The 27808-nt window shown below is 45.1% G+C and overlaps 3 protein-coding genes and 1 long non-coding RNA gene across 8 annotated transcripts in view; 2 read left to right on the plus strand and 2 right to left on the minus strand.

Annotated features, from left to right (window-relative positions):
- Positions 1-128: 128 nt before the first annotated feature.
- Positions 129-20580, minus strand: LOC131110060 (uncharacterized). 2 transcript variants are annotated; one of them, XR_009120827.1, is made up of 5 exons: positions 20517-20580; positions 18682-18863; positions 1477-1580; positions 850-967; positions 129-708 (listed from the first exon to the last, which is right to left on the minus strand). It is a non-coding gene; the product is annotated as an uncharacterized LOC131110060 (long non-coding RNA). The 2 variants fall into 2 exon arrangements; XR_009120828.1 differs by lacking the exons at positions 18682-18863; positions 20517-20580 and adding an exon at positions 2755-4509.
- Positions 3007-20022, plus strand: LOC131110056 (proline-rich protein 12-like). The gene is made up of 15 exons (XM_058062732.1): positions 3007-4113; positions 5555-5712; positions 6361-6522; positions 6741-11440; positions 11531-11752; positions 11848-12529; positions 12934-13457; positions 13549-13665; positions 13735-13868; positions 14955-15400; positions 15481-15600; positions 15885-15982; positions 16096-16227; positions 18556-18651; positions 18733-20022. The coding sequence occupies exons 1-15, from the start codon at positions 4031-4033 to the stop codon at positions 18865-18867; spliced, it is 7809 nt and encodes a 2602-aa protein (XP_057918715.1). The 5' UTR covers positions 3007-4030; the 3' UTR covers positions 18868-20022.
- irf3 (interferon regulatory factor 3) lies at positions 20117-27214 on the plus strand. 2 transcript variants are annotated; one of them, XM_058062737.1, is made up of 11 exons: positions 20117-20259; positions 20788-20954; positions 21039-21207; positions 21920-21981; positions 22060-22102; positions 22173-22238; positions 22372-22617; positions 22682-22772; positions 24740-25029; positions 25097-25215; positions 26479-27214. In XM_058062737.1, exons 2-11 carry the CDS (start codon positions 20790-20792, stop codon positions 26587-26589), a joined length of 1362 nt encoding a protein of 453 aa, XP_057918720.1. In that variant the 5' UTR covers positions 20117-20259; positions 20788-20789; the 3' UTR covers positions 26590-27214. The 2 variants fall into 2 exon arrangements, with proteins under 2 accessions (XP_057918720.1, XP_057918721.1); XM_058062738.1 differs by lacking the exon at positions 22372-22617.
- Positions 23980-27808, minus strand: part of si:dkey-94f20.4 (synembryn-A) — a 19886-nt gene continuing 16057 nt past the window's right edge. For 2 of the 3 annotated variants that reach the window (XM_058062734.1, XM_058062735.1), the window contains one exon: positions 23980-27764. In XM_058062734.1, the coding sequence (XP_057918717.1) occupies positions 27286-27764 (479 nt within the window). In that variant the 3' untranslated portion in view covers positions 23980-27285. The remainder of the gene's footprint in view (positions 27765-27808) is intronic. The other variant, XM_058062736.1, reaches the window with a different exon arrangement.

A 27808-nucleotide genomic window follows, 5' to 3' on the forward strand; every position in this document is an offset into this window, starting at 1 on the left:
TTATGGGCTTATTATTATTTATTAGTAGTATATATGTAGTACATGACTATGTAGGACTTTTACTTTCCTTACACTAATTTAGCACCACCACTCTTACGTGGCTTCATTTTATTTTAATATTGTCCTCTTCTGGGCTTTATCATTATTGCTACATCAGCAAAGCATATATCACATGGTATTACAATACAATTGAGAGAATCAGTTACATACATGTAGAGTGAAACAATCCCAAAGTCATAGAGGTTTTCTGGTAAAAAAAAGGACATTTGATGAATCATCTGCAAAGTGAAAAGCTTCCTAAGATCTCAATCTGAAATGTTTTGCGTGGGTGGATAATTCCCCAAAGCCTAGCTTCAACTATGCCAAGCTGGGTGATTCTCTTGCATGCAGCCAGTACAATTTCTCTCACATTTGTGCTTATGATAAAATAGAAATGGAAGACTATTTTCTCCAGCAATACAACGCTTTATGATAGCTTATGCATTAACCCCATGGAACCATGTGACCTTGTGTGTACTTATATATTTAGATTTTAGAATAATACAACTTGAACTTGGTAAAGCATATAATTCTTCCAAAAATACATTTATCATCCAACTATATTATTTTTTCACACCTCTCAATTGAAAATGAAGATGTTTTAGCAAGTTTAGCCAGATGGTTCAGTCCAGTGACAGTCCTGGGATGGTAAGCACAGTTGAGTAGGGTCTATAAAACAAATCTAATATTAATAATGCACAAAATAAAAATATATTTTTTTCATGTACATAGAAGCACTGATATAATGTGTTTCACTTTCTAATTATAATTTTCCAGTTTGCATTCAAACAGGCCATAATGTGAACTTACATATTCTATATATTGCTGATGTTGCTGAATGTGTCATGATCCTTCAGACAGGGTCTTTGCGCAGGTCTGGAAGGCGTCTATGAGGTCTCTGCACTCCTTTACTCCCTTCTCTCTGATACTAAAACACAAATCCAGATCATCACGCCTTGTGATCTATGCGTCACTATAGATATGAGCGTATTCATTGAACAAACACGTGGTAATTTAGCATTAGGATTACCTCTAAACTGATCCTGTGTGAAGTATTATGACAATAGTGCAGCTATGTCTAATCAGGATGCCTTTACAGTGCACGTGAGTATAGGGTAACCTGTACAGCACTAATCACCTCAGCATGTGTACATGCAACAAATGTCTGCTGTTTTTTTATGTGTATGAAACATGAACCTGTGGCCTTTCAATGTGTAGCACAGGTCAGGCTATTTTAAACCTTTAATGCTTCTCAAGATATTTTTGTTATATAACACTCCAGTGTAAACAAGCGTCTCAAAGTATCCAAGTCTACTACAACTGTAGTCAATATATTCTTTAATATAACAAATTTGTCACTTAGGAGTGGAAACTGAAGTTATAGAAATACATATTTACCTACATGTAATCAAACAAATGCATTTCAATGATACTCACCACGTGCCAACATTGTCTTTGATAAGCTGGCAGGGTGCCGGCAGGGCTTCATCACAGTCTGGCATGTTGACAGAACAGCTGCAGTTTCTGTCGGAGGTGTGGTCCTGTAAGAGTTTGCAATCAAGTGTGGATCCAACATGAAGGGGACAGGCCAGCATGGAGGGGTGAGGAAGGGTAAGGGAGGGAGTGTCATGTAGCATATTAGCTCCAAGGCGGAAATACTCAACATATTGGGTTGTGTCTTGATGTTTGTATGTCTTTTTCTTATCTATACTATGTAACTATGCATGCTTAATTACATGTTTTTAAATACTTGAATCCTTCCTTTGTTTTGGGGAGTTTTTTATTGAATATGCAGATAACTGACCTTTTGAGGTGACCATTGTGCATCACAAAAGGCCCTCCATTGCATCTATAATACTCACAACAGGGGAGCTGGCATAAGGTTGTTTTTTTTTTCCTGAGAGGAAAGACCAGAGATACTAACAGTTGCTTTGTTGGTTTAGGATGTTAAGCTAACACTTGCAGCATTTGTTTAAGCAACAGCACTGTATTAGCATTGAATGTGACATTGTAAATGAGGCGGTTCATATTCTTCACTTTTTTTGCCATGGAGTATGAGCTTTACTGAGATTGTAACATGTGTATGTTGACAAACATTGAAGTGAACTTTGCAATTCATGCGCCTCTGCTCCAGTTTGTGGGTTAACACAAAGTGGACAAAATCAAGTATATTTTGCATTAAAAAAAAAACAATGCCAAACAATAAAAAAATACAATAAGGTACATACTATGGTTACACTTGCATAATTCAACATACCCTTTTGTTGACAGTATTTTACATCCATGTTCACATTTAGATTAACTCAAGTGTTTATCATATATAATAGAAAAATAATATATACTAATAATCAACAAATCGTGACATTCTGTGCATTGTCTATTTTTACAGTGCCCAAATTCGAACCACTAGATGGCAACAATGTACATATCATGTCATCATGTTTCCTTTACAATGGGAGCATCCCTCAATTGAAAATTATTAATCTAAATGTGATGTATGGTGACATTGTTGATAATATTTTGGTGTCCTTATTTCGCAACAAAACACTCCCCATAATAAACACACGGTTAAACAAACAAACGGTCATTATTACATTTCTAAAAGCATATAAATGTTACATCTCTTGCGTTAGGTCTTAGTGCAGGTGCAGATGTTGCTAATATTATAACCAGTGAGCGAGTATAGTAGTATAGTAGTATAGTAGTACTGTATACCTTTGTCGTGGTTTTCCAGTGTGCCATCTACTTGGTGCACATGTGTACTGCAATTGGAGTCTTCTAGACAGACACTGGCTGTCTACATACTGTAAAAGAAATACCACATGAACTCTTGAGTTATATGTACACTTTGATATGTGTAAAAATTGAGCTGTGACTATGTGTAATAAAACAGACACGCGTGATGTTGGCTGTGGGTGGTTTTTAAACATTAAGTTGTGAATTAGCACAGATTTTCCCCATTTGCGGTATTACAACAACGTCACGGCTTGTTGAGTTTCCGTGTATGTTTATTTAGCTTAACAATGTGGGGGGAAATGTGGAAAAGCACGCCGGGCTGGTTAGCAGAGGAGCCGGGTAGCTTAGGGGAGGTCAGCGCGGACACTGAGCCGAGGAGAGAAACCCTAAGAAGAGAGGAGTACTAACAGCCGCCTTCAAAAATGGCGTCTCTGGATCAAAATGAGTAAAGATACATATGACAAAAAAACGCGGCCTGCTTTCTTTAGGATGATTTTTATCAGTCTTGTCGCGGTTTTTGTGTGTGAATGTTTCATTTGAATACAATAAGAAGGCCTAAACACTGGAAACCGAGTGAAATAGAGGCGCTTTTATTTGTATGCGTCGTTGCTGACAGCTAGCATCTGCTGCTAGCATGCTAAAAGAGGAGGAGGGGTGTTAGCAGTGGTAATGGCGCTCGCTATTTACATGCAAAGGACAAACTTGTAAATTAGGGATTTCTCCGCCGGGGGTGTGTATGTATGTATGTGTGTGTATGCGTGTGTGTGTTGGGAGAATCGCTTGGCCGTCTCTGTGCGTTGCAATATTTTCTCGGCGCTAGCAGCGTAGCCAAAACTAGCCTTAAAGAAAGGGGAGGAGGCACCAAAAGAGAGGAGAGGAGAAAAAAGGGGACGCGTTCAAAATCAAATGTTTATCAGCAATTCAGGCATTGGCGGCCAAATCCGAGACATCTTCACCATGAACCGTACTGGATTTGGACTACCTTCGTGGGAATGATAAAAAAGGAGGAACATGAGGAAGAGTGTGTTTTATCGAGGTGCTTGGATTATAACCCTGTAAACCCCCCTCTTTTTTCATCCAGCTTTCTCCTCCTCCCCTCCATTTCTCTTTCAATATGCTGTTTTCCACTCCTGAGGACTTGCTTATGAAACTGGGGAAAATAGCCTGAAACCGAGCACACGGGAAATACTGGGTTGTCCTCCCCTCGCGACGACGCGTTCACTCCCCGCATCGCACACGGTTGTACCCCACATAGATGGATAGAAATTACCCGGGAACAGGGTTCGGCGATTTGGGCGCTGGAGCAGGATGGAGTTACGAGAGATCGGCCAAAGCAAGGTAAGAACGCAAAGGGGAGCCAGACAATGTGCATGCATGCATGGGGGTCACCGGGTAAACAAATTGTCGCCATTGGCTTCACACTCCACGGATGCATTGTCATCCAAACAGTTGCATAGTAATAACATTATCAACAGCAATGGACGCGGTGTGTGCGTGTCGTGGGGGTGGGCGGGGTGGAGAAAGGAAAAAAGGTTGAGGGGGATTTTGAAATGAATGTGATTGACAGACAGTGGCTTTTTTAGGTGGATGCTTGGATGGGAGATGGTGGATGGAGGAGGTGGGGGTGTCTCTCCATAGCTTCCCCCCCTCCCCGGTTTTTGCAGGCCTGGACATGCTCTGATAAATAAATAAATGTATTGCTTTGATAGGATTGATAGAATGCTGCAAAAGCTCCACGGCAGCCCCCCCTCCTCTCTTGACAGACATCAACAAGAGGATGCATTGCTGTAATCATCTTCACTGTAAACCAAAAAAAGGGGGGGACGAATGTGGTCGGCTTCTGTCAAAATGTCCACATTTCTTGCTGCATTGGCTGATTGGAGATGATTTGCTCATTTGCATAATGAAATCGTGCCATATAACACTGCATCCTGTTCGTATCGTAAATCTATATGCAACTTGATTTGATCCTAATCATGACGAGGATATTGTTAATGAAGATATATCTATATATTTATATATATAAAAAAGCAGGCACCGTGCACCAGACCTGTGGTACCTCCACGTTAGCATGCCAGCTAGCTTTGCAGTGCACGGGGGTAATTGCGGCCTGCTAGCATCACCTAGCTACCCGATTGTAGCACATTTTTACCCCGCTATCCCCACCTCTAATAGCTATTGTGCTCCTTCGGGACGATATATATATGCTCCAATGAGAGTTGCTGGTGTTTGCGAGGTGATCGGCTGCATTTTATACGTCGTACAGCGCCGTCCAGCTGTTAGCTACATCAACGTAATCAATGGGAGCTGACAAATGAATACATCGTCTCGTCTATTAATCAAGTGAGCTGCGGTTCACTAATCTGCACGAATATCTTGATTTATTTCCTGGCCGAAATGCAGCCCTCACACATACAAACTATAGAGGGCCTTGTCTTGTGTCTGCTTTGCTGTCTGTGCTAAGAGGCAGCAGCAAAGCACAATTGCTAGCATGTTCACAAATGGTCAGCGGGTCATGCATGAGAGCTGCAAGCACTGCATGTTCATGTGATGGATGTCATGTTCTAGTCAGTCATATAATAATATGGTTAACAAAATATGCATCCACTCTTGAATTTCAGATATTGACATTTATTACAATTATTGTGAATATAGAGAAATTAGATTTTACAGGTGGAAGCCACCATGTGTCTTTGGGTCACATTTTAGGAGCAGCTAATGTTTTGTGTTCTGAAATTAATGACACCTCACTATCCACTGCTCCTCCTCCTCCTCCTAGTCTTGTCTATGGGAGTTCCAGATCATCCCACCCTGAATCGGAACTCCTTCACCGCCAAGCCTACGCCACCCCACACCCTCTGCAGGGCTATGCCACCAATCACCACCCTGGGAGCTCTGGCCAAGGCGGGGCTTGGGGAGCAGCTGGACGGAGTTTGGGTGAGATAAAATGTCATACCTAAACGTGTCACCAACATTAGGGCCCCCACCTCAATGAATTGTGGGGGGGTCGTGTAGGTCCTTGTTGGAGATGTGCGCATGAAAAATGTGCATAGCATTACTGGATTTGGGCTAAAGGCCCCAGGAGAGCCCCTGGTTTTTTAGACAAACAATAAGTTATGCATTATAGCACTGGAATTGTTTATAAAGGGACTGTATGCATCTTGCTAATTTACAATGTAAATAATTTATATATAATATAATTATTGACAAATATGTTTGATAATAGAAGTCAATCACTAGTAATAGTAATCAGGATGCAAAATGGACCAGATCTGTAAAACTGTAACATTCTTATGCAAGTATTAAGAACTGATCATATCTTGCAATCTCTTTGCATATGACTGAAGCTCATTCTTCTTCTCCTTACTCATGGGACTTGTCTAAAGTCCTTTTAAAAACGCTATGCAGTCATTGTTAACTGATATTAGCAGTAGTAATTATTATGATTAGCTAATGAGTACAGTGGGCATAGCTAAGCAGGAATAGGGTGGGTGCAGCACGTTCATAAGTGGCCGCCCCCCTCTGTGACATACAGCAGCTGTAATACTAAAAGGCCCATCTAACAGGTTTGTTTCCTTCTCAAAGGTCTGTCGGGGCTGTTTGACACCGGCCTGCACCACGCCAGCCCCTCGGCCCCCGACGCCTCTGTCATGAATCTGATTTCAGCACTGGAGTCTCGAGGTCCCCAGGCTCCTCCCTCCGCCTCCTCGCTACTCTCCCAGTTCCGCACACCGTCCTGGCAGACAGGTGGGGCTTTGCTGCATCTTCACTTCAAATGGGCCCTACTGTCAATATGACATTGAAAGAACATCATGTTGATTCTATTATCTTTCTGCTAGAATTATGTAGTATGTGGTAATTGTTTTTATTTCAAAAAGATTATTCTTGTTTTCATTTAGTGGATGGCTAGATGGATATTTTGAGTAATTTTTAATTTGTGTTTTTTCTTCCCCCCCCCTGCACAGCGATGCACACACCTGCTCCTCCAGAATTATTCATTTCTGGAGCACTTCCTGGCTCTGGCTCCTTCCCCTCCTCCTCCGCCCTCTCAGCCTATCAACACCCAGCATCCTTTTCCAGCCGTTCCTTCCCCGGTGCCTCCCTTTCCCTCCAGGATACGCCCACGTTTAGCCCCACATCCAATGGTCTACTCTCCCCACATGACCCCTTGCTGCACATCAAGGCTCCTTCCCAGTCTAGTTTGGGTTTTGATAGACTCCTGTCCTCACAGGGGGCTGCAGCAGCTGCCTACAGGGGCAGCCAAGACCCTACGGGTGCCACATCAGCTCAGGCATCCTCTGCCCGGCACCTGCAGCCTCACCAGTTCAACTTGCTTTCATCACAGCTCCAGGATCAGTCATCGCAGCTGTATAACGCCTCAGTATTCTCCTCAGCCCAGTCCCAAGCTCAGTCCCAGTCCCAGTCCAATTCGGTTCAGGAGCGGGCAGTGCCCAGACAGGACAGCGTCATCAAGCACTACCAGCGGCCCACGCCGGCACAGCCGCAACTCTCGTCGTCTGCTGCCCACTCCTTGCAGCACTACCTCAGCTGTGGAGGGGCGGGGTACCAACAGATCGCCACCCATCACAGGCACGCTGGACTGTCTTGCAGCCCACTGGGGGACCAGAGCCCCTCATCTGACCACAAGGCCTCCTCTCGTACAGAGCAATACCGGCCAATCATTCAGCCCCCGTATTCTTCATCAACCTCCTCCTCCTCTTCCTCTAACGGGAAAGGCACCAAAAGCAGCTCCAGCAGTGGCTACTCATCTGCCAGTTCAGCATCATCCTCAAGAACCCCTCTCACACCCCCTTCTGCATCCTCTACTTCCTCATCGTCCTCATCTTCTTCTGCCACCCCTGGCGCCCACCCTTCTAACTCAATTCCCACCTCCAGTTCAAGTGCGGCCCCCTCCAGACAGCAACCACCCCCTCAACCGGCTCCACCTCCCCCGGCCCCTCAGCAGCAACAGCCCCCTCCCACCACCACCTCAACACCTCAGTCACTCCCCAAATCCTGCTTGTCAGGCTACGGTTCTCCCGTGCCCCCTGTGAAGACCCCCACCTCCGCTCTTACAGGTCAAACCCCACCCCAACAGCAGACTCAGTCATACTCCCCAAATCAGCCCCCAACTTCTCACCTGGCTCAATCTTATGGAGGATTCAGTTCCCCACAAGCCCAGGACCTGAGCTCAAGTTCTGGAGCAAAAGGTTATGGAAGCTTAGGAGGGCGGAGTCAGTCTTATTCCACTGACATATATGGAGCTGATTCTGCTTACGGATCACTTCCGTCTTCTCTGGGTGGAGCTGGAAGCCCATCACTAGGCTACGGTGCCCCAGGCCATTCCCCTGCGCTTTTAAGGTCCAGTGGTTCATCAGGTAGTGGGGCATCTGGGGCAGGAAGCAGCAGTGGTGCTGCGAGTGGAAACTCTGGGTCAAGTGGAGGAGCAGGAAACGGCATGACCAGTGAGAGAGGTGGGGGAGGTAGTGGTGGAGGGTCTTATCATATTCCAGACTCTAGTCCCTCCCCATCTGGAAACTCGGGCATCATCCGCCCAGGGTTGCACTCCCCAGTGCCTGCATGTCCCACGCAATCTCCTGGAGGTGCTGGTTCTAATAAATACATCTCGTCCGTCCTCTCCCCGACCTTCCTAAGCTCCCCACAGGGCTACCCCGACACCAGAGCTCCCAGCTCCCAACCTCAGTCCTATCACCCCCCCTCCTCCAAAACAAAGGCTGACACTTCAATGCTTGGAGTTGGTTCTCAGAGATCCCAAGAGGAAGTAGACGATGACGATGAGTTCTTGATTCAGCACCTGCTGCAGGCGCAAGCGAGTCCTGCTCCCCAGGCTTCTCACCACCACCCCCAACAACAGCCCCAACAGACATCCCAGCAAACGCAGCCACAGCCTCAGTCTGCACCACCGACAACCGATGCAGGCAAAGGCCTCAGCTACGACATGGCAAAATCCTCGGAGGAAAGGTACCACCCACAGAGTGTCATACGCACCCACAGCGCCACATCCTCTGCTGGAGTCGGTAATGCAGCTTCTGCAGGATCTATCTCCGGGCTGGAGGGTCAGCTGGAGATGTCATTGAAGAAACAACAGCAACATCAACAACAACATCATCACCAACAGCAGCAAAGGAATGAGAGGCCTGTCGGGAGCAGCAGGAGTAGCGGAGGCCGAGGCAGTGGCGAACAAGTGCACTCCCACCTTCTTCACCATGACAACCTAGGCTCAGTTGTCCACTATGGCCGCGGGGATCCTTACACGCAACACTCCCTGGCCCCCCAACACTCCTCCCATAATCAACATGTGTCTTCACATTCGCAGATACCACCCCACTCCCAGATGGAGCTACAGAAGAAAGAGCGTTCCGAAATCCCTTATCCTCGGAAAACGCCAGAAATCCAGCCGCAGCATTCCCAACCTCAAACCGGCGCATCTCTTATGGATTCCCCCACGGATCAGTCCCACCAGCCGCCCCACCTCCTCCAGTCCGTGCTGTCTCACACAACCCGCAACAAACTGGAGCCTCATCCACAGCACCACAAGATGGACACGCACCAACAGCATCAACAACAACACCACAAGATGGACGCGCACCGGCAACACCAACAGCACCATAAAATGGACTCCCACCCATCACATCAGCAACACCCTAAAATGGACTCCCACTCTCAGCATCAGCAGCACCACAAGATGGACTCGCATCAGCAGCACCACAAGATTGACTCTCATCCCCAACAACAGCAGCACTCCATTAGCCAACAGCAAGCTGTGATGGAGAGCGCTGGTGGGCGACTTGGTTCAAATAAGCATCAAACTCAAGCTCAGTCCCAAACGACTCAGCTCCAACTTCAACTTCAGTCACAAGCTTTAGAGGTGGCAGCCGCTCATTATAACCACGGACCGTCTTCACATCAACACGAACAGGGCCAGGTTAAACAAAGCTCAGTGGTTTCTTCGTTAGACATGCTGGAGCGTTCTCTTTCACAAACATCCAGCACGGACGTCGTCATTGCCGAGGATAGACGCGGCGGCGTCGGTAGTGGGGGACGTAGCGCAGGAAGTAGCGAGCGTCACAGACAACAGCAGGAGCAGCAGCAGAGGCAGCACCCGTCTCACCATCACCCGCCGCCACACTCGGCCTCAGAACTCCACTCTTTCCTATCCGAGCCAGAAATCGGCATGCCCACCCCTTCCCACATGCACCACCTTTCACAGCACCACCCACAGCAGCAACAGCAGCACCCCAACTCTCAACACCAACAAGCCCACCCGCACCACCCTCACGCCCAGCAGCAGACCCCGCACCCTCACCATATACCCCCTCCCTCTGCCCCAGCCCATCCCCAGTCGCAGTCTGATCCGCAGCAGCCTCTCCCGTCCCAACTCACCCCCCAGCAGAGCCAGCTAGACCAGCAGCGCTCAGAACAGCACCAGTTTGACACAGTCAGCCCAGTGGAGAAAGGAGACCAGAACCAACAAAGTAATCGCTTTGTTCCTCTCACATCCATCTGCTTCCCTGACTCCCTTCTCCAAGATGAGGACCGCTCCTTTTTCCCAGGCATGGAAGACATGTTTTGTGCAGAGGACTACAAATCAAGCTGTGCTGGTGGTGCAGGACCGGGTCAGGAGGAGATGAATGAAAGCCACACTGTGCAGGAAGGTATGGGGTCCATGAAAGCTGGACAGAGTGGAGGTGGACCCGGGGGAGGTAGTGGAGCTGGATATGATATGATGGGTCATCATGGAGATCAAGGTTATGAGCCGTATTGTCATAGCCTGGAAGAGCCTAGCAACAACACAATGACTCTGGATCTGGACTCCCTTAAAACCCACGAACTGCCCTCCACTGTTAACACTGAACAACTGGGTTTAATCCAGTCCCAGGGACCGCCTATGGGTATGGGCCCTAATAGCGCTGGATCTAACACTCCTGGTGCAAAGATGTCATCTGGGCCTGGAGGAGCCAGCACAGGAGCAGGTTCTGGGGGCCTTCAGTCTCCGATTTTCTGCTCATCTCGTCCGAAAAAGCTCCTCAAGTCAAGTTCGTTCCATCTCTTAAAAGAACGCAGAGACCCTAACACACTGCCAAAGAAAAGTTACGCTCAAGAGTATGAATTTGAAGATGATGAGGATAAAGCTGACCAGCCAGCTGATATTAGGTTGAACAGTCGCAGGCTTCCTGACCTTCTTCCAGACTTGGTGTCCAGCTGCAGGAAAGGAGGAGGCAGTGGCTCTCTCAGCCCTCTAATGGGCGACATTGACTTCTACCACTCGTCTGGCTACCCATCAATAGGCGCACACTCTCTGCTGCCTCAGGATGGCCCTAAGAAGAGAGGCCGGAAGCCTACTAGGCCGAAGAGGGAGGGTCCTCCGCGGCCCAGAGGAAGGCCTCGCATCCGCCCCATGCCTGAGCCCTACACACCACGAGGAATGATGGGAGAAATTGCAGGAACAGTAGGCGGCGGAGGGGGATTCAGTGTGGAGGGGCGAGGTAGGGGCAGGGGCCGCGGGAGCCGAGGAAGAGGAGGTCGGAGAGAAGATATGTACATGGAAATGAGTGGGAAGGAGCAGGAGCAGCTGCATCACCATCACCATCAGCAGCAGCTCCATCACCAACCTCAACAGCATGAACCTATCCCACCTCTGAAGGTCAGTAGCTTTACTGCATATCTAAATGAATCTGTTTCACATACATGTACATGCCTACAATAATTCATATTATTTTTCTATTTGTTATAGATCAAGTTGCCAATTCCCATGTCCTCCTCCGATGCCTTGCTGAGGACAGACTCTCTGTCCGGCACAGACCCCGCTTTGTCTGATGGCTCAGTGGGCTCAGCACCCTCACTTGGGCTCAGTCCTGGTCCATGCAGCACTGAGAGCACCAGGACACAGGACAAAAACAAGCAGAAAAGCCAGATGATGAATGAAGGAGTAGATGGGGACGGTCTGGAGGAAAGGGTAAGATCTACTGGATGATGATGATGATGCTGTGTTGTTGGTTTTAAATATTTCTTATTGAAGCTGAATCGATCTGGTCCATGTGTCACTTCCAGGGTGATGAGAAGGATTCTGAATCCAAGGCTGGCTTAGTCGCTTCTTTCTTAGACTTCCTCAAGACCGGGAAGAGACCCCCGGGATTGGATATTTCCCCCGGAATGGAACCTGACAACGGTGAAACCTCCCCTTGCAAATCAGGGGGTCTGCGCCCGTTATCTCCAGCACCTCCTCCACCCCCGCCACCACCACCATTTGGGGACAGTGAAGGGAACGGCGGTCTGGCCCTGGGCAGCTGCCCCAGCCCTAAGCGCTTGGAGGATGAGTTGAAGAGGAACCTCGAGACCTTGCCATCGTTCTCCTCTGATGAGGAGGACTCTGTTGGAAAGAATCAGGACCTCCAGAAAAGCATCTCCTCAGCCATCTCCGCCCTGTACGACACCCCTCAGCTGACAGCTAACATCCATCCGCCGTTAGCGCCTTCTCCGCCGCCTCAGCTACAAGCTTCTCAGTCCCCTCTAACACCCACATTGCAGCCCCCGACCCTTAGCCCTCAGCCTGCTATGCATACGCCCCATGCACAACTCCAGCCGGATGAACCTGGCATCCTCCAGTCTGAGGAAGAAAACATGGATGAGAGCAAGGATGAAGAAGAGAGGAGCACCAGAGGGGATGAGCAGAGCGATATGATGGAGGAGAGCGAGCCTCAGTTGGAGACTATTGGCGCTCCGAAGCTTGAACGTAAGGCTTAACTCATTCCTCGCTCTCTAGTTACGTAATCACCAATACGTGATGAGTGTTAGCTAATGCACACACAATATGCGTAATTCTACATTCAGAATTGTATGCGGTTTGCATAATTAATCCATCATGTGGGTCAAATGTTATTTTTTTGTTTTTTTCAGGGTAGTTAAAATTAGTATTTTATTCATATTTCAACAGCAGCAGATGTCGTGTCTTATTTACAGCACTGTCCCAAGGTTTTTGCATACATTTACACCAACAGTTGGCATATCATATTCATATATTAAAACAGCCAGCCTGTGTTTTTCTATTTATATTTAGCTTTTAAATACATTGTGGTGCTAGCCTTGTTTTCTATTGATCTGTCATGTGGTCCTCAGCCTTGATCTCTTTCCTTCCAGTGTCCCTCCCGGAGATTCCTCCTGCAGCGGCAACCCCCGAACCTCCCTCCGCCCCACCCTCCCCTGCCTCCTCCTCCTCCTCATCTCCCTCTCCTTCCCCCCTTCCTCCTCTCTCACTGCCCTCACCTCCTCCTCCTCCACCGCCACCCGAGGAACAACGGGAAAACTCCAAACCGCCGAGTCCCTTTGCTGCCAAATCTCCGACTCATCCACCTCCCCTCACCGCTACTCTCCCTCCGCCTGCAACTCCTCCTCCTCCTCCTTCTGCGACTTCCCCTCCTCCTCTTCCTCCTGCTCAAGCTTCTCCACAGAAGGAGTCTCCCACACCTTCCCCGGAGTCTGCTGCCTCTCCCGAAGAAGAGCGACCACCTCCGAAGATCACCTCCTTGCACCTGGCTCAGAAGCAAGAGGACGCAGCCATCGCTGGAGAGAGTGAGGAGGATGAGAGCGAGAGCGGCGGGGAGGGCATCTTCAGAGAGAGGGATGAGTTTGTGGTGCGGGTGGAGGACATTCGAACACTCAAGGTATTTGTGAAGAGAAAGCCAAGTGCCTTTTTTAAATCATCTCTTGAGATCTCAACCCCTGACAGATGCCTACACTCTTTTTTGCACACAGTTGGCCCTGCAGACAGGCCGGGAGCCTCCACCCATCTGGAGGGTGCAGAAAGCCCTGTTACAGAAGTTCAGCCCAGAGATCAAAGACGGACAAAGACAGTTCTGCGCCACAAGCAACGTGAGGAAGCTACGCACATCTTGATTTCAGAGTGGGACATCCTGTAAGAGTTTTGTGTTCCTCTCTTAGTATCTGGGCTACTTTGGTGATGCCAAAAGACGTTACCAGCGCATCTATGTCAAGTTTTTGGAGAACGTCAACAAGAAGGACTACGTCAGAGTCTGCTCTCGAAGGCCGTGGCGCCGAGCCACTCCTGCTCTCAGGTACATCTTAACCTTCCTCTTGTGTTCGCTTTCTGGTATCAGCTCTTATGTTACCGGGTGGGTTTTACCCATGTATTAAATCAGCTATAAAATACACTAAAAACAATAAGTTACCATCAAATTTGCTTCTCATGTCTTGGTTACCTTCTTAGGCTTCCTCATCCATGAAAATGTTGGTTTTAATACTTTTGGTGTGGGCATGTAGGCCTTTTTTTGTCACTATACCCCTCCATTTCAATTTCCAAAAATGGTAAAATGAACCTCAAAAGAATCATATTCATAAATTGAAGGTTGTTTTGTTACCTGGCTATTACTGAGGGATATAGAACATATCTCTTAAATCAATTAGTTTGATTTATTTTCTCATTTTAGTATTAATCACTAAAGAAACATGTATGGTGTTGGGGTGAATTTTGACCCATATATATTAATGTCAAGAAAAGGTAGAAAAAGTTGTTGTTTTCAGCAACAGAACTTTAGTATAAAGTGAAATGAAAAAGCAGAACAGGTCCAGATCTTGGTTCACTGTACTTCTTGCCATTCTTTCCATGATCCAAATTGTAAATGTGAAATCAGCCAATCAAATGAGTGAATTCACCTCACATGTAAACTGGACATTGTTTTTCTGCTGGTATACTGGAAAAGCGGTGAAAATGAGAATCCCCTGAAGCTTCCATGATGAGAAGAGGAGCTGGTTGTCATTGTGTTGGCTAATTGTACACTTGTGATATCAGTTTTGGCTCAAAATATTGCTTCATAATCATATTATTATTACCGTGTTGAAACTGACCCTAACAATACAGTGGTCATAATTTCAACCAGACCATTTTAAAATGTAGTAAAAATTATTATTTTGGTTTTATTTTGTTTGAAATAAAAGTTTCCTGACAAAGTCAAAAAGCCTTGATGCAATAAACAAATGTTATGTGATTCTTTTTATGGATTAAAATGTAAAACGGGTCAGTGCCGACCCTAACACGAGGAGGGTTAAGTCATTTGGGACACCATGCAATAATGAAGAGAGGGCAGCGTTGATGATACGGTTTGTGTTGTTGACTTTGGATGCAATTTCTCAATGTGCCTCAGGCGCCAGTCCTTCCCCAGAATGGCTTCCCCTCCCTCAAACCAAGCACCACCAAAAGAGGAGAGATTGACTCCCCCCAACCTGCGGGATAAGGAGCTGAAGGAGAAAACAAGAACGAGCACGCCGCCGGCGAAGGAACAACGGGAGAAAAAGGAGTCCCCAGCTGCGGTGGCCAAGGCCAAGGAGAAAGAGCGTGAGGCGGATAAAGACAAGGACAAGCGGGTGCAGCCGTCTCAGGAGAAAGCGGAGAAACGCACAGCAGATCGCGGGAGAGCAAAGGACGAGAGGAAAGCATTGGAGAGGAAGGAGAAACCCGAGCGACCACCAAAATCCAAAGCAGCCAAGGTGAAGGCGGAACCACCTCCTAAGAAGAGGAAGAAGTGGCTGAAGGAAGCTCCATCTTCTTCTGACTCAGACTCATCGGATGAAGCCGCTAGTGAAAATGAAAGTAAGATTACTTTGTATTCTGTTTTTACATTTTCAAATATTTTCTTGTGGTGACTTACGTTGATTTGTTCCGCTACTTAGTGCCCGTGAAAGGGGGCGTGAACAATCGAGCCATGAGGGAAATGTTCCGCAGCTACGTGGAAATGCTTGTCAGCACAGCCCTGGACCCCGACATGATCCAAGCCTTGGAAGACACAGATGGTGAGAACTCTTTTAATTTAACTAGAGAGAGCAGAAGAAGGTGGAAGAATCCTACCTTCATAGATAGCGCCATGGAATTCGAAAGAAACAAATTCCCGAAAATGCCATAATCTCGGAGAGCTGTTTGAAATATTTCCTAACATGTGTGAGACCTAATCCAATCAGTTGAAAGAATGCCGAGCGAGAGCACAGCCGCCACAGGTCGGCCCGCGTTATTAAAGAGTAGAGTGTCAGCCTCGCGGATGATGACTAATGACACCTCCTCTACCTTGACTGGCTGCCAGATGAGCTTTACCTCCCCCCCATGAGGAAGATCGACAGCATCCTGAGTGAACAGAAGCGGAGGTTGTTGAGGAGAGTCAGCATGAGCTCTCAGCATCAGGTAAAAACCTGCTCTGGACTGACCTTCAGGTCTTTTAACAATGTAACACGTTGACGAACGTGGTTCACTCGCAATCGTGTGTAATCTGCATCGTCGTTTTTTTTTCTCCACAGGAGGTTCTGCATGCATACCCCCAGATCATTGTAGACCCCTTGGACTTGGGAGTGGTGAGGGTGCGGCTTAGTGGCGACGCCTACAACCGCAAGACTCTCAACAGAGTCAAGAAAAGCCTGCCTAAACCACAGGTGTGTGTCTTCAGCTGTCGTATAAGGTCTTGAAAGTAAAATGTTAAAGGGACACCTAAGGACACTATATTGAAATTCTTATGGATATTAAAATGGTAATGGTTTTATTTCATTTGAACATGCATCAGATTACAATTGAGTGCATCACATAATCAGTTCACAGTTCCACATGTCCAAAAGGAGTACGAAGAAGCAAAGCTTATTAAATCCTACCCCTCCATCTGGTACTTTTACAATCAGTAACTGTTACATTTGTTCACTTCCTGCTTTCCTAATCTAGTTTCAGGTGTTTTTTTTTTGTTTAATTTAATAATGCACCCGGTATCGAGGTACAAGGTGATATGAGCATCCAATGACATAATGGGTACCATAGTAAGTGTCAATATAGTGATATATATATAGCACATCATGACTGGTTCAAGACTCTTCATCCTTGTATTTAGCAAACATCAACTGCTTGTATTGTTTCTTGAATTGGCTCATCGTTGTGCATTGTTTGAGGGTCTTACTCAATCCATTCCATAGTTTGATTCCACATATTGAAATGCTATGGCTTTTTAACGTAGTCCTAGCATATAAGTGTTTCAAATGTACTTCTTCCCTGAGATCATATTTCTCCTCTCTTGTAGAGAAGTATTGGATGACATTTTTAGCTAATTGGTTATTTTTAGCTTTATGCATTATTTTAGCTGTTTGAAGATGAACTATATCAGCAAGTTGAAGTATTTGTGGTATTAGAAATAAGGAGTTAGTATGTTCTCTGTAGGCGGCATTATGAATTATCCTTACTGGCCTTTTTTGCAGTACATTTAACGAGTGAAGATTGCTTTTATAGTTATTAGCCCATATTTCCACACAATAAGTAAGATATGGGAGAACCAGAGAGCAATAAAGAGTGTGGAGTGATTTGAACAAATTTTGCTTTGTTCAATATTGAAATATTTCTGCCCACCTTATGTTGTATATTTGTAATATAAGGTTTCCAGCTCATATTTTCATCTATTGTGATACCCAGAAATGTATTTTCCTTCCTAAAACATTCATCTGTTGACGTTGTGCAGCAACAGAAAAGCACTCAGGAGCACAAACCTCTGCCAAGGCCCAACAATCTGAATTTAGATCATCATTAAATTGCACACCCGCATATGCCTGAATTCACGTCATTAAGTTCCATGCATTACTCACTGACGAATCAAGGACACTTCTCACTGCCTCTCTTGCTTTTTTGTATGTATAACACAGCACCACTCATAATCTGTGGACAGCATGTAGATGCCACTGAACATTAGTCAACACTCAACCATTATTGTCTAAATAGCAGGCAACATAAGTGCGTAAAACTCACAGGGAACGTGTTCAAATTTTATCCTGGGTGTGAATATTTAATGTGTTAATGCGAGCACCATTGTTATCCTGCGCTGCCTTAATCCTCTTGGGTAGGGTTGTCAAACTCAATCGCACAGGGGACTAGACAGTACTCCCCACCCACATGGATATTTTTTTTTGGGTTCATTCATGCCTACTTGAAATTTCTACTTTCCCATAGTCCGCAGATACACGACTGGTTGTTTTGGCGTTATTTGTCGACCTCAAAACGATAAAAGCTAGTATTTTATATCAATGGTTAGTACGCAGACCTCACAGCTAGGAGACCGGAGTTCAATTCCACCCTCGGCCATCTCTGTGTGGAGTTTGCATGTTCTCCCCGTGCATGCGTGGGGTTTTCTCCGGGTACTCCAGTTTCCTCCCACATTCCAAAAACATGCTAGGTTAATTGGCGACTCCAAATTGTCCATAGGTATGAATGTGAGTGTGAATGGTTGTTTGTCTATATGTGCCCTGTGATTGGCTGGCCACCAGTCCAGAGTGTACCCCGCCTCTCGTCCCAAAGACAGTTGGGATAGGCTCCAGCACCCCTCACGACCCTTGTGAGGATAAGCGGTAGAAAATGAATGAATGAGAGATTATGCAAAGATTATACATTTCCCAGCATGCTTTGCTGTAGTTAAAATGATCACTTTTGAATATTTCACGCCTTTTCAAGGCGTTATTTTGTACAGGCAGGGCATAATGGATAAAAGAGCTTTTGGTCTGAATCTGGCACCCTTATGAATTAAGAATGGTTGTGAATTCTGTGTACTTTATACTGGAAGAATGGCTGACTTGGCCAACTCAATGCTCAGCACAGGTTGTTAGTGAGTATGGTTATTTTATGTTATTTATGCAATGCTGCTAGTGAGTTTAATTTGGATTCAAATTGCCAAAATGACTGCAAGCACATGCATCATTGCAATCTGATTCACTGTTGTCGTGTTTTTGTTTTTTTAGGACCTTAAACTGTCATCTGAGTCATATCGAATCTACAGTCTGTACCACTCCCTCCACCATTATAAATACCACACCTTCCTACAGTGTAAGAAAGAGGTAAGCTCGGATGACGTGAGCCGTGCTAACCTGCAGGCGTGCTTGAGTTCCAGCATTTTTTCTGTTTGGCTTCTCCCACAGACCAACACCATCGAGCAGGCGGCTGAGGACCCGGGCCAGGAGGAAGTGGTGCAGCAGTGCATGGCCAACCAGAGCTGGCTGGACACGCTCTTCGGCTCCTTCATCGAGCTGCTCACGCTCAGCACCAAAGCCTGAGAGAACAGCCCGGAGGGATTGGATTAATTAAAGTCGGATATGAAAAGGAAAAGAATAATGGACCCCACTGTACAGCCCCCCCACCTCAACATCCCCACAACCAACTTTCCTCATATCTCAAAGACGTGAGGATGTGTTTTCAAGGCCCTTGATGAACTCAAGGATGTCAGAACAATGCCCTCTTGTTTTCCTTCTTGAACAGTGACTAAAGAAATGTGTTGCTTTGTGAGGAGTGGGACTCCACCGGATTAGGAGTCACTTGGGGGGTCAAGGATTCTGACCGGGTGGCGGTCGAGATGGGAAAACGAGGAGCCGCGCCGCCACTAACATCTCGTTATTCAGACAATATCTCAGAGAGAAACTATTACTGCTTAGTTTTTACATAAATTATTTTTTTGAAAAGACTAACATCAGCTGTTGGCTTTGGGAAAAAAAGACTGGAAGAGGGCGAGAATGCTTTTTAAAGTGCGAGTGGAGCGTGCGGTGAGCAGCGTGAACATGGACTCTTACCATTAGATGTGTTAATAAATGGTCTCTCTCTCTTCTCATTCTGTGCTACAAGGGCAGCACGACTCAGCCGTGTGATAATATATAAACACATTTTTATTATTTATATGAGGAGGTTTTTAACTTAACAAGCGCTGGATTGCTGCCCTAACATTTTAAATACGTACTTTTTATCGTCCACAGGTTCAGTATACAATCGTGACCCACATATCCAAGCCGTCTTCCCCTCTATACTTACCAATGGACACCAAGACTGACATCATGTATGAAATACAGTGGGTGTAAAATAGTCATAAAAAGGAGAAAAAAGAACAGGAAAAAAGAAAGTGGGGGAAGTGTATTTGAAACTTTACATTGTTGTGCTTCAATTCAATCATCTCTCATTGCAGGTGCAAAGAAAAAAGTCAATTTCCAGAGCGGGAAGGAGCAGTATAAATAGGTATTATTTAAAGAGGAAATAGTCATGTCATTTTTATCATTTTGATGTATGTGCATACTTATTTTGAAAACAATCTAATTTTCCATACAAACGGGAAAAGATGTGTAAATATTGTACAGTTCTTGATGATATTCTTTGTCCTTCTGTACATTAACTCTCCTGTATTTGAGAAACAAATAAAACCTGCAAAGATCAATCCGTGTTTCGTTTCTCTATTATATTTCATTTATTAATAATCTTAAGTCTTCTCAAGTGTTTCAATTCCAGATGTGTGTGAGGGCTGGGTTGACGACATTTGGAAAACGAAACTGAAATCTTTGGAGTTTCCCGTGAAAGCAGCAGCAGTCGCCGCTACTTAAAGCTGTGTTGGCGGGGCTAAACTCATTTTCATGTTAGAACGACGGCACCTGAACTCACCATAAAGCCGAACGTCGACCATTTTCCAGGTAAATATATTTCTTTTTAAAATATATTTTCACTTAAAATACCTGTCGTCTTTGTTATTTGAAGTCGCGCCGTAGTATAACTTAACTTTAACAAGCGCACACGCTGGGGCGAACATACTCAGGCTAACATTTCGCGTTCAGTTTTGGCTATTTTTGATATGTTATTAAAAGGAACGTCGGAGTTGTACTTCTTGTTTACCAAGTTCCTTTATCTTACGGCTCACAAATGTGTTAATTTATTAAAAAACATATGTCACCTTTCAACAATGGAGTTGTTGGGAGATTCCAAATCTACACAAGTCTAGTGGTAGTACCTTTTTATTCTTTGTTTTATTTAGATTCGTTTTATCTATCTGTGGGGTAATGGCGCCCTCTACAGGTCAGCAATGTATCCTACTCTATAGCTATTACTTGTACTGTATGCACTTTTAGTACTTTTTTTTTTAATTTTTCCTTCTTTTTTTTATTTTTGCCTGTAGGAAACGACTGAATGATTTGGTTATATGTTTTGTTTTCTTGCTCCTTTAGAGATGGCTCATTCCAAACCTCTGCTAATTCAGTGGCTAAGGACTCAGATTGACAGCGGTACATATCCAGGCGTGCACTGGACAAATCAGCAGGAAACCGAATTTTGCATCCCTTGGAAACACGCATTGAGACAAGACGCTTCTGATACGGACATTCTCATCTTTAAGGTACAACTTCTACCGTAATTTAGAATGTTAGATGATAATATATAGATTATACCGTAATTATTCCCGTCCATTTCTGTGCTGTAGGCCTGGGCAAAGGTCAGTGGCAATGGCCGCATTCAGGGCGACGCCTCGGTGTGGAAGAGGAACTTCCGAAGCGCCCTGCGAGCAAAAAAGTTCAAGATGATCGCAGACAATAAGAATGACACTGCCAACCCTCACAAAGTGTTCCGCTGGCCAGACTCAACTTCAGTAGGTGAGGCACGATTAATTAATTATTGTTACTATTATTATTAGTTATAGTTATAATTTCTCATATTTTATTGAACCAGGCTGCACGGTGATCGAGTGGTTAGCGCACAGACCTCACAGCTAGGAGACCAGGGTTCAATTCCACCCTCGGCCATCTCTGTGTGGAGTTTGCATGTTCTCCCCGTGCATGCGTGGGTTTTCTCCGGGTACTCCGGTTTCCTCCCACATTCCAAAAACATGCTAGGTTAATTGGCGACTCCAAATTGTCCATAGGTATGAATGTGAGTGTGAATGGTTGTTTGTCTATATGTGCCCTGTGATTGGCTGGCCACCAGTCCAGGGTGTACCCCGCCTCTCGCCCGAAGACAGCTGGGATAGGCTCCAGCACCCTCGCGACGATAAGCGGTAGAAAATGAATTTTATTTAATCGTTTATAATTATTTAATATACATTTTTGAAATGATCAAGAATGTGTTTTTTTATTGTTGTGACAGAAAAGTATGCATTTAGCACTGTTTATTTTATTGTTATTATTACCAATATTGTTATTGTTAATACTTTGTCTCACTGATATATGTTAAAAGGTAACCGTAATAATTAAAAGTATTATTGTCTTCATAAAGGCAGATTTTTTTAACATGTAGAAATAAATAATTACTGCATGTACTGTATATACGGTACTTTTTACAGTTCTTTTATCTTGTATACTCCATCAGACTCTGCTGGACTCCTGAGCCAACACGAGCCTGATTTGTATGAGAGTCCTCCCTTAAATGAAGTAAGTGGCCGTGTTGTGTCTACTTCTATCACGGAGAGACGCTAATTCCGATACAAATGCTGTGTCTGCCTGCCTTAGATCCACGTCGTCCCATTTCTGGAGAATCTCTATTGTGCAGAAGGTGAGTACCGATACAACACGAGGTACTGGCAGATGATTGCTTCTACAGTAATGACCTAAAATGCCTCCAGAATCCAACCCGAAAGAAGATATTCTACAGCGGTGTCTACAGGAGATGAACATTGGGCCTGAAACAGGTATCAGCATCATTCCATCCAGAACACAGAACACAGTTGAACGAGTTGTTCAATTCCTAACAACTTTCCCCGCACCCCACCACACACACACACACACACACACACACACACACACACACACACACACACACAGAGGACACTGCAGCCTTTGAGCTTCCTCCCGAGCAACAGGAGCTCCAGCATCAGCATGTGATTGGCGGGCAGGCGTTGCCAGGGCAACAGCCGTATCCAGTAGCTTTGGAGGGTGCCGTCGGCGAAGCCAGGTTGCCCGAGCAACCGGCGCATCCAATGGCGGGAGCCATGGGAGGGGCGTACGGGGGCCAATATGCGGTGCAATTTCTAGACACTGTGAACAAGACCAAGGAGGGAAATCATTTCAGTAAGTTGGTATTGAAAGTGTGCTTGTAAGTCTGATTCTAATACCTTCTCTCTTGCGTACACAGAGACACAATTCAGGATATCTGTGTACTACAGAGGGGAGAAGGTGTCTGAGCAGCTGGTTGACAATGAAGCTGGATTCCGCTTAGTTTACAGGTAAAGCTCCCAGTATAGGAGGCACTTTGAGATTAAACAATCCAGGACTTTTCATACAAAATCCCACTGGAGAGAACCACGTCTGTGTGTTACACAGACAGGAAGTAGGAATATACAATCATTCATTTCATGTACCTATAAACGGCAAAGAGGATGGAGCATTCATTTGGAGATGGTGATAAGCTGCAGAGAAGCAAATTTGAATTCATTAAACAGTTGTCGGGCTGCACGGCGGGCGAGTGGTTAGCGCGCAGACCTCACAGCTAGGAGACCAGGGTTCAATTCCACCCTTGGCCATCTCTGTGTGGAGTTTGCATGTTCTCCCCGTGCATGCGTGGGTTTTCTCCGGGTACTCCCGGTTTCCTCCCACATTCCAAAAACATGCTAGGTTAATTGGCGACTCCAAATTGTCCATAGGTATGAATGTGAGTGTGAATGGTTGTTTGTCTATATGTGCCCTGTGATTGGCTGGCTGGCCACCAGTCCAGGGTGTACCCCGCCTCTTGCCTGAAGACAGCTGGGATAGGCTCCAGCACCCCCGCTACTCTCGTGAGGATAAGTGGTAGAAAATGAATGAATGAATGTTATACAAAACCTGTTTACGATGTTCTAAATACAGTTTTTAACATTAGAGCCCTCTAGACATGACATAGCAGCCACATAGTCACCTTTACATTTGTATTACCCAATGTAGTAGATATTCATTCATTCATTCATTCATTCAAATTCTACCGCTTATCCTCACGAGTGTTGCGGGGTGTGCTGGAGCCTATCCCACCTATCCAGGTACACCCTGGACTGGTGGCTAGCCAATCACAGGGCACATATAGACAAACAACCATTCACACTCACATTCATACCTATGGACAATTTGGAGTCGCCAATTAACCTAGCATGTTTTTGGAATGTGGGAGGAAACCGGAGTACCCGGAGAAAACCCACACATGCACGGGGAGAACATGCAAACTCCACACAGAGATGGCTGAAGGTGGGATTGAACTCAGGTCTCCTCGCTGTGAGGTCTGTGCGCTAACCACTTGTCCGCCGTGCAGCCCATAGTAGATATTATCAGTTAAAATGAGACATGTTAGACATAAATAAGATAACATAAATGGTGACCACTTCTAGTGCTTGTCTCACCGGACATCTAGTGACACCTAGTGGCCAATGTAGAATACTACATTCAAATTTACAACGGTTCTCTGCCTTGAATTTGGAGTTTAATTCATTTAGCCATTTTTATGATTGAAAATGCTTCATTTATGGTAATGGTTATGGTTTTATTTCATTTGAACATGCATCAGATTACAATTGAATGCATCCCATAATCAGTTCACAGTTCCACATGTCCAAAAGGAGTAGGAAGAAGCAAAGCTTATTAAATCCTACCCCTCCATCTGGTACTTTTACAATCAGTAACTGTTACATTTGTTCACTTCCTGCTTTCCATAATACAGTTTAAGGTTTTTGTTTATTTTTTTAAATAATGCACCTCGTACTGAAGTACTGTTTTAATTTTTTTTAATATATTTTAATTTTGTCCTGTACCGAAGTAGGAGGTGATATGAGCATCATACCCATAATGGGTACCATAGTAAGTGTCAATATAGTGATATATATATATAGCACATCATGACTGGTTCAAGACTCTTTTTTTTAATTTAGATAATTAACATAAATATAATAAACAGAACCAATGTTGTAATTGCACTAAGAGGCACCTTTCTTAGCCAGCATGAATAGCTTTGATGTGTGACACTGAGAAACATTTTAATTTACATGTCGACGTAGATAAAGCAGCTGAATGATAAGGAGGTCGCCTACAGCCATAGCTGATGCATGTGTTTTTTGACCCAGAGCTAATTAGAGATCCAGGCGGTTACTTGTTTTCGTAGACCAAACACCCGGTGCTATACGTAGGAGACTGCAGATAATTGCAGCGGTAAATACATCATCTTTACTTTTAGGCCCCAGATGACGGAGCCCATGATGGACAAGGAGTCAGGCCTGTCTTTGGTCTCCCTGCCCAGTCCCACCACCATTAGAGATCAAACCCAGGCCAAGCTGACCCAGTGCATCCTTGACAAGCTGGGCGAAGGCTTGGATTTGGGCGTGTCAGGTGACATAATTTACGGCCAACGGCGAGGTGAAATCAAAGCGTTTTGGAGTTTCTCTCAGTTCGACCAAAGCGGTCAGAAACAAGAGATCTCCAAGCTGCAGCGACAACCACTTTACCAGTTCAAGGACTTTATCCAAGGTAGGATTTGACTCAGTGGTGTGTTTACTTGCCCTGATGGCTGGAATCATTGTGTAAACTCCTCCAGGAATTCTGGACTTTATTGGAGGCAAATCGTGTGGGCCCTGCTCTCTTTTCCTCTGCTTGGGTGAGAAGTGGCCTGATCCAGACAACAGACCTTGGAACAAGAAACTCATCATGGTGGAGGTGAGGTCAAACTTAACATGATTTAAAATCAATGTTGGGCAAATGAGTGTAATCAAATAATTACTTATCGTTATTTTCCCCATTTCTTTCCTTTTTCTGTGCATTATAACACGAGAAATTACTTAATATGAGCTAGCTAACAACAGATGTCATTGGGACACACGTATTTACATGCTTTGATCATGCATTAACACGTGCACTGACGATAACATGTTGCGGTCTTTTTTTCTGCTCCTTAGTCCAGTGTAAAGCTTTTATTAGACAGTGAAATACATGCAAAAAATAGAAAAAAAATACATGCACCAATCGATTTATACCAACCTTCTTCAAAAGGAAAAACAAAAAAATAGACAAAGAAAAGAGTTAGACAAAAATAAAGTAAACATGCATTAATGTGAACTAGGCTGTTCATTTTCTGACCATAAATATGAATTCAATGCTCGCCCCATGCAAATGTCTGAATTTAGACATTACAGTAAAAAGTACTTAATTCCCACTTCTTATTGGAATGGATTCTCCTTGACTCATGCCCACTACTCCAAGTTTCATGGAAATTGGTAAACTATCCAATCCACTTTATTTATATGTGCACATATAGCACATTTTATAAACAGAGTTTCCAAAGTGCTGCACAGACTAGTAAAATAAAAAGTAAAAATAAAATACAATAAATATGGGTACAAATTGAATTTAATCAAAACTAAAAGATCAAATAAGAAATAAAATAGATATTAAAATATTAAAAACAAGAAGCAAAGCAATAAAAGTATCAAAAGTAAAACCAATTAAAAAAAAAAAAAAGAACTAAAAGACACAGGACCGTACTAGTCACTCCGAGTTAAAAGCCAGAGAATAAAAGTGGGTTTTAAGACGAGACTTAAAGAGTTTTTTACTTGGGAGGGGAGAGAGTTCCATAGCTTGGGGCCAACCACAGAAAAGGCTCAGTCCCCCCTGGTCTTAAGTCTCGTCTTGGGCACCACAAGTTGGAGCTGGCCCTCGGACCTCAGTGACCGCGCTGGAGAGTAAATTTGGATGAGGTCCGAGATGTATTTGGGGGCCAGCCCATTCAACGCCTTAAAAACAAACAATAAAATCTTAAAAATCAATCCTAAAGCGAACAGGCAACCAATGCAGGGAGGCCAGAATTTTTTGGTTCCTGTTAAAAGCCGTGCCGCAGAGTTCTGGACTAACTGTAAGCGGGTTTTTGTGTGGGTGTGCAGCCTGACGCTGATGTAATTCATATTCCTCTACCTCCATCTTCAGGTGGTTATCACGTCGCTGGAGATCTTGAAGAACCTGGCAGTTGAGGGCGGCGCTTCCTCCCTGCAGTCTGTGGAACTGCAGTTGTCGCTGGAAGAGATGGTCATAGGCTGACGTTGCCCTTTTCTTTTCTATTGCCAAAGTCACCAACGTTTACAATGAATCATTTGCATAGGACTTGCACAAACCTCATGTTTTCCTCTTGTGCCTCTGGAATTACGTACTTAAAGTAAGATTTATGCGCAATGCCAATTACAAGATCGACACTCATTCTGTTCATCATGTGTTTAATCATAATCACATTTCACACTTAATTGGATGATGAATGAAGACAGTTAAATCAGAGGAGTGAAGGCTATACCGCGCAGACCTCACAGCTAGGAGACCAGGGTTCAATTCCACCCTCGGCCATCTCTGTGTGGAGTTTGCATGTTCTCCCCGTGCATGCGAGGGTTTTCTCCGGGTACTCCGGTTTCCTCCCACATTCCAAAAACATGCTAGGTTAATTGGCGACTCCAAATTGTCCATAGGTATGAATGTGAGTGTGAATGGTTGTTTGTCTATATGTGCCCTGTGATTGGCTGGCCACCAGTCCAGGGTGTACCCCGCCTCTCGCCCAAAGACAGCTGGGATAGGCTCCAGCACCCCCGCGACCCTCGTGAGGAAAAGCGGTAGAAAATGAATGAATGAATGAATATCCTGGGGGGCCAAATAAAATAAAATAAAACAGTTAAAAACTCGTGTCTCCACCACTTATGACAAATATCCGAGCATTTAAAGTAGCAAAGAAAGAAATAGATAGAATGGACTTCACTGATTTGAGTCCTTCTCTACTTCATCTGTGTCTGATGCCGACTCTTCTGTGAGGCTGTTCTCCCTCAGTCCTGCCATCGGGACCAGCTTCCCATCTGCGTCCACTCCCATTGGCTGAATGATGTTATCCCTGCGGTAAACGTTAACGTAGTTACGATGCTGATGGACTTGCCTGATTATGTTGATTTCAACACACCTGGACAGCTTGTTGAAAAGCCTAATGAGCCTCTTCGCCTCCTCCTCCTTCTCCTCCTCTGTCATCCCCTCCATGTGGTCTGCCTGCTCCCTTTCCACTCTCCCTGTCACCGGGTTGATGCGATCTTTAACTTGGCGGTACTCCTCGGTGTCTGAATCTGAGTCGCTGGAGTACAAGGCGTTGCTGCTGAAGGCGCTGGACGCCGGGCCACCCAGCAGGCCTCTGGTGGCGAGGAGGCCTGCTGCGTTGCCGTAGCCTGTGTACTTGACGAAACGCCTCACTAAGCAGAGAAAAGGAGGGGAGGTTTGTTGTTATTTATATACA

The sequence above is a fragment of the Doryrhamphus excisus genome, chromosome 22, assembly GCF_030265055.1.
Source record: "Doryrhamphus excisus isolate RoL2022-K1 chromosome 22, RoL_Dexc_1.0, whole genome shotgun sequence".
In the NCBI taxonomy this organism is placed as follows: domain Eukaryota; kingdom Metazoa; phylum Chordata; class Actinopteri; order Syngnathiformes; family Syngnathidae; genus Doryrhamphus; species Doryrhamphus excisus.

Bases quoted from the DNA above. Each gene is read 5' to 3' on its own strand.
- LOC131110056 (XM_058062732.1), top strand. From the start codon at position 4,031: ATGGATAGAAATTACCCGGGAACAGGGTTCGGCGATTTGGGCGCTGGA. The intron at 13,458-13,548 runs GTATTTGTGAAG...TTTTGCACACAG, and splicing joins AGGACATTCGAACACTCAAG to TTGGCCCTGCAGACAGGCCG. The intron at 15,983-16,095 runs GTAAAAACCTGC...TTTTCTCCACAG, and splicing joins GCATGAGCTCTCAGCATCAG to GAGGTTCTGCATGCATACCC.
- irf3 (XM_058062737.1), top strand. From the start codon at position 20,790: ATGGCTCATTCCAAACCTCTGCTAATTCAGTGGCTAAGGACTCAGATT. The intron at 22,773-24,739 runs GTAAAGCTCCCA...CTTTACTTTTAG, and splicing joins GGATTCCGCTTAGTTTACAG to GCCCCAGATGACGGAGCCCA. The intron at 25,030-25,096 runs GTAGGATTTGAC...AAACTCCTCCAG, and splicing joins GTTCAAGGACTTTATCCAAG to GAATTCTGGACTTTATTGGA.